Genomic DNA, 6,495 nt, shown 5'->3' with positions numbered 1-6,495 from the left:
CATGGAGACATGCTGGAGATGATCTTGTCAAGTGAAAAGGGCAGATTGCCAGAGAGAATAACAAAGTTTTTAATTACTCAGGTAAGAAATTAATTATAGACCTAGAAAGAGATTTGAGGTCAATTATTATCACTGTTTCTTATGTTTTGCTTTTGGCATAATTTACTGCTTTGATTTACGAAAGCCCAAACTATAATATCAGGGGTGGTAAGACAGCTTTTGTGTACGTTATCTGATAGGTAGTAAACCATTAAGAGGACCTAGAACTAAATACATATGCAGCACTCTGGCTGCTGGATGGAAGGGCCATCAAGCTACAGGTTCTCATATGCTTGAAGAATTAAGCACAAGAAGGGGATGCAAAGCACTAACAGCAAACTGTTGAAGACCTACATAAAGAAATTAGAGCCTCTTGAACTTCCTCATGCCTAACCATTGCAGTTCATGCTATGCACTTTTGCGCATCTTTTCTGTGCTGAGATTGGATCTCAGTACCATCTCTGATTAAATGAATCTAGTTTCCTGTATGACTTCTGTTAACAATGTGATCTGGGTTGGTTTTTTTTTTTTTTGTTCTTCCTGTTGTCATATTATCATATTGCTTCTTTGGCTGCCCATAATACTGGTTTAAATTTAGATACACTATTGAGCAGTGAGCCACCTCAGAGTCAGAGCAGCCTGTGTTTCAGCAGTCAGGAAAAAGAAAGAAGCAGGAGCAGTGTTACGGTGGAAGTTTATTATTTGGGGTAGAACGTAGCAGGTTCCCTAGTTTTCAGGCTTTCATGGGCAAAACTGCCACCAGCTTCAGAATTTGGTTTCTTGCCTTCCCAGGTTCGTTTGGCCTCCTCGCCATTCCCTGCTCTAATATAGTGGGAAATTCTGCCCGCCCCGACCAGACACAAGGAATGGAGTTAAAGCCACAGGAATAGGATGCATACGTTACACTCTGTTGCTATGTTCTTGTGTGTGTAACAGAATAAAAATACATGCAAGGCTCCTTATGCTTTCTCTCCTCAAGAAAATGCTTAAATTGGATCACATAATATTTCTGTGAAATTTTTTGAGTGAATTTAGATCTGGAAGGACATTTTGCAAATGTTTCTGCATCCAAAGACTTCACACACAAAAAAGTAAACAAGTACTTAGAACCCAGTTTTTAAAAAATGTTTAGAATATAAAGTCTTTGGAGAGGGAAAAAACATATTCAGTACAGTGAAACATCAAGAAAACTTGAGGCACAGCAAATAGTAGCTGACACTTTTTCTTTTTCCATTGTAGACATTCTTGTAAAAGGTACATTCTTGTTGGATTGTTTCTCTCTACACCAGTCCTTGCTTCTCTGATCACTGATATTGTCTGAGCAATATAAAATTAAAAAAAAAAAGACATCTAAAACTGAATTTCTTTCTGATTTTTTTTCTTCACAGATCCTTGTTGCTTTAAGACACCTTCATTTCAAAAATATTGTTCATTGTGACCTCAAACCAGAAAATGTGTTATTGGCATCAGCTGATCCTTTCCCACAGGCAAGTAGAAAATGCCCTTTCTTAAGATAAATTGTTCAAATTAATAACTGTTAGCAATGATTATTTTATGAACAAACAAAAAAGTGATTAGTGACCTGTCCGTACCTTTTCCGGGAACTACACAGAATTTTCAGATACAAAAAACCTGATCATCTATTCAAAAAACTTTCCAAAGATGACATGTTTGAAAATCCTTGCCTTCTGTCATTTACCTAAAATATTCAACTAGATTTTCAAGTGTGACATAACTACTTGTGTGATTGTTTCTAATTTGCTCACCATTACAGCACAAATTACTTATCTGGTTGATTTGGTCCAGATAAGTGACAATTTGCAAGCAGTCACCAGAAAGACAGTTATTTTTCTGAAAGTTAAGGTAGAGCTCATGAAGAACAAGAGCTGCTGCTTTAATTTTATGAATTTAAATGCCAGCTAGATTGCAGAATATTTAAATATACTTTCTGGCTCATTGTTGTATTTCTCATTAGAAGGTATCAGCTTTTATATCAGCTCCTGTTACCTTTGATCTGCAGAGTTCAGCTATAATCTCCTCCAACTGCCCATATTCAAAAGGAGCACTATTGATAATTTGTAAATAATACCAATATCAATAATTGGAAAGGAAGGATCTATACTGAGGCGTTAAGTGAGAATTTTTAAGCAGCTAAATCTGTCCCTCTGAAGAAATCGGACAAGGAAGTTTGCAGAGAGGCAGAGTGTGACTAGGTCCACAATAAAATAAAAGTGGAAGTTCAAGAACTAGATTTTGTCAACTTGCTTGATTTAGGAGAAAGCCATAGGTGAAACAATTTTTCTGTTTGCCATGTTTTTATGTTATGAATGAGGAAGTATTACTTTGTATTACTACTTTCACCGGGAGCCTGAGCTGTTAGGCCCATCCAAAACTGTATTTCTTTCATTCTAAGCTGTCCTGTGTTACTGCTTTTACCGTGGTTTATTCATGAAGTGAAGGAGTAGAGGAGGTGCAATGGACTGGTAATCTGGTCTAATGTCTCGGTGGAATAAGGGTATTCCTCTCAAAGAGGAGTTTAAAAAAAAGTCTCCTTGAAGGAACAGTAGAGATGCATCTTGCAACTAAACCACGATAAAAGTTCCTCAACTATGTATTTGATAATAAAAATAATGTCTCTTACTATAGCATTTTTCTTTAAACAGGTAAAACTTTGTGATTTTGGCTTTGCCCGAATCATTGGAGAGAAATCATTTAGGCGTTCAGTTGTGGGAACGCCAGCCTACCTTGCTCCAGAAGTGCTGAGAAACAAAGGCTATAACAGATCTCTGGATATGTGGTCTGTGGGTGTCATCATTTATGTAAGCCTCAGTGGTACCTTTCCATTCAATGAAGATGAAGACATACATGACCAAATCCAGAATGCTGCTTTCATGTATCCACCTAATCCATGGAAAGAAATTTCTCATGAAGGTAAATCTGTTTGTGGCTTTTTATATAAATGCTAAAAAAGAATAGTTGTATTTTGCTTTTATATTTTTTTTCCCTGTACATACCAGTGAAAAAAAAGATTTAAAATTTCAAGGTACAGTAATGTACCATAATGTAAAGTCTCTGTTTCGCGCTATCAGCTGCTTTAGACATTTCCTGCAGAGCATGTATAGACGGCATATGGCGTAATCCTCTAGCGTGGGATGTCTCCAGGAGGTGTTGAAGGAGGCACATAGCCACCTACAGATTGGGTCGCTGTAGAATCTTGTGGGGAACCTCAGCTGCTGGAACTGGTGTTGCTTATATTTACTTCTGTACCTCTTCTTTCAGCTCTAGTGCCTCGGCAGTCTTTTTCTCATTCTACTTGTGCCAGTAATTTAGTTTGCATTCAGTAGGATGGTGTACCCTGATAGTCTTTCTGTGGAGAGGATAAAAAAAGATACTGAACAATTCCAAGCAGGTGAGGTTTCAAGAGCAATGTGAGAAAGTGTCATAGAAGAGACTTTTTGCAGTGAGGGGGAAGGCTTGGAGATAGCCAACGGGACTTTTGAAACTAGAGTTCTGGTCAATGGCATCAAAGACTTTTGATAGTAAAAGAACAATGTGAATAATTCGCTATGAACATCTTCAAGGAAGGTGAATGAATTCTATTAAAGATGTGTCTAAACACAATTAAGTAGGGCATTTAACAAAAATATCAGTTCTAGTTTCACCAACATTTCTTGTACATAACAAACATTTTCAGGCAACTTGATTTGCTGTGGGTTTTATTTTATTTATTTATTTTATTTTATTCTCTCATTGTCTTTACATCCTTAACTTTTTGCAAGGTTGCTTTGTAAGTCTTAAAGCGAAGGAAACAAAAACATCAGATTCTTATATTTTCTGAATGGTAATATGTACCAAATTGAATTAAAGTATTAGAAATTACAATTTCTGTTATTTACAGTACAGTTTTTCTGAGTTTCAGGTGACCTGTTTAACTTAAAAGTTAGTGGTAGCTTAGAGAAGCGTGACTACTGCTTACTATAATATGTATTATAGCCATGTGAAATTCTCAGCTGAAAAATTATTTGAGAGCATTGTCTGTTGTTTTATCTCGGTGGCAGCTGAAGTTTGATGAGATCTGTGGGAGAAAAAAAAAAAGAACCTATAAATCTGCACAATTACACACTGAAGTCCTCCTGAACCTCCACACACTTCTGATATGTAAGCTGACAGAATCTGTTGGCAGCAATGCTTTATCTGGCACTAGAGATAAGCAAACAGCAATCAACACACAAGAGGCTGCAAGAAATTGTCTCCCACAAGTTTCTACTGTGGTAGACAGAAGATCAATTTCTAAATTCAGAGGTGAAGATTCAGTAGAGCACCTACAGAAAACTCACCTACTGGGGCGTTATCTCTCCTTTCATAGAATCACAGCCTTCATTAAGAGTTAATGGATATCAGGCTGCAAGTATGCAGAAGGGTGGGAAAGAACACACTTTAACAAACTACTAAGTTAAAATCTGCTTATACATTGTGATTTTATTGTACATTTTGAATTCCTAGCTGATGAGCCACTCTGTTGTGCTAAACGAAAACCTGAAAAAAGTCTGAATGATCCGTTATGTTTCACATGCAGAGGTGGAGTCTAGATCACTGTCCAAGTATTACTTGATAATGCTGACTTTTAGAGCTCAAAGTTGAGCTGAAACTCCAGATTAGCTAGGGGGAATAAAGGAACAGTTTTCTCATGTCAGCTACTCTGGTCCACACTCCTGCACAAGTCACAAGAGGGCAGGTGCATGGACCCTGTACACCGGCTGGCCCCATCCAGTTTCTGTTATCTGTGACCATATAGCATGGTTAAAATGCAAATCTCTACCTGGTGTCCTAACACATCTAATCTGGATTACAATTCTGAACAGTGCCATCATAATTGATGCTATAAATCGTTGAATAATTTGGGGGGGGAAACACAGATGATTTTAAAGATTTTATTAAGTTGCTTACTCAACATTGCAAATAAAAATGATTTGAAAAGGTACATGTATTTAAACGTGAACTATGATGACATGAAGCTCATCTCAAGCTAAAATACACTGGGCTCATGAATTTTTCTGCATTAAGTGCTATAAATCTACAAAATTCAGACAGAGAATTAGTTTCAATCCCAACAGGTTACATTTGTGCACTTGAAAATCTTCCTTTAGCTTGCCATAGGCTCTTCCAGCTTCCCAAACAGATTAAGCTAATGAATTGGGTATTTGCCTGCCATATCTTTTCCATTATTCTTTTTGCCAATTATTCTTAATCATTGAACATTTTTCAACAGGAGTTTTAACCTACATGACTATGATTAGTTTTTAATTTTTTTTTTAATTTTCATACAAAAAGATCCGTAATAGATTTCTTTTAAAGGCACAGTAGATTTCTTGTTTAACTATTACCTGGATTTTGTATCATAGCAATAATTCTCCCAGGAGGACATTAATTATCATCAACTAGTTCTTCCGCTCAAGCTTGTAAGGGAGTTATATCACAGCGTGGAATGTGATGCTGCCGCAGAATCCGGCAAGGTCTTTGTAAATAAACATTGATTAACCTATCTCTTTCAAGCTGGTATGATTGAAATTGCTGTTTGTCTTGAAGGATCTACACAGATATTTTCTTGCAAGAAGCATTATTGTTTGTTTTAAAATCAAAACAAAATTATTTCAGTTATATTTTTACTCGTAAGGAAGAAAAAATGTTGAAGATCCAGTAGTTAGTCCGATTTATTTATTGACATGTAAAAACTTGTGCAAATATTAGGAGAACTTGAACACATAATAAACAACCACAGTCTTCACAGAAGCCTTCAACCAAAATTTTGCTGCGCTGCTATAGCATTAAAAAATTGAAACCAATATTGGTTAGACAAGTATCATTGTAGCAGATAAAAGAAATGCAAAATAAATATTGTCTTTAATGCAGGTAAGAAAGGTCTTTTTAAAGTGTTATGGTGTGCAAATTTGAAAAATAGGAGCCATTTGTCCAGAAGTTACCATAAGTAAAACTAATGTAAATATTCTTCTTTTTCTCCATTACTGCATTCTTCTTATATGTCCAACAGACAGTGCTGGGTCCAAGCACTCTGTAACAATGGATTCTATGAATTGTACATTATAGCTAGATTTTAAAAGTGATAACTTCATCCAGAGACTATATGTAATATGCCTCAGTAACAGCAGGCAGAAACTGAGAATTCAATGAACTTAGAATAGCTTGGCTACCATCTAAAAGAATTAATATTAACTCTGATTTATGCATGCCAGTAAAAATGCTCAGGTCCTCCTACCATATAAAATGCAATGTGCATGACTGTTTCTTCTTTTTTTACTGCTGAAATATGTCAGTACTGGTTGCTATGAATGTTCATAATATGATAATCCTAGAAACATTGTTGTAGAACAGTGAGAAGTAGTAGAACGAATTTATATATCAATTTGAGCTAAAAAAAAAAAAAAAAGTTTATTCAAC

The 6,495-nt window shown here is 36.0% G+C and overlaps 1 protein-coding gene across 1 annotated transcript in view; it reads left to right on the top strand.

Moving 5' to 3' along the window:
* The window catches only part of PRKD1 (protein kinase D1), a 74,392-nt gene that overhangs the window by 57,165 nt on the left and 10,732 nt on the right, over positions 1-6,495 (top strand). Inside the window, 3 exon segments of the mRNA XM_009319339.1 lie at positions 1-81; positions 1,428-1,526; positions 2,703-2,970. The exon segment at positions 1-81 is cut by the window's left edge and continues 38 nt beyond it. Coding sequence (XP_009317614.1) covers positions 1-81; positions 1,428-1,526; positions 2,703-2,970 — 448 coding nt within the window.

This window comes from Pygoscelis adeliae, unplaced genomic scaffold (genome assembly GCF_000699105.1).
Source record: "Pygoscelis adeliae isolate BGI_AS28 unplaced genomic scaffold, ASM69910v1 Scaffold71, whole genome shotgun sequence".
In the NCBI taxonomy this organism is placed as follows: Eukaryota; Metazoa; Chordata; class Aves; order Sphenisciformes; family Spheniscidae; genus Pygoscelis; species Pygoscelis adeliae.
Note: the sequence above shows the minus strand (reverse complement) of the source record. Positions and strands in the feature narration are given on the sequence as shown.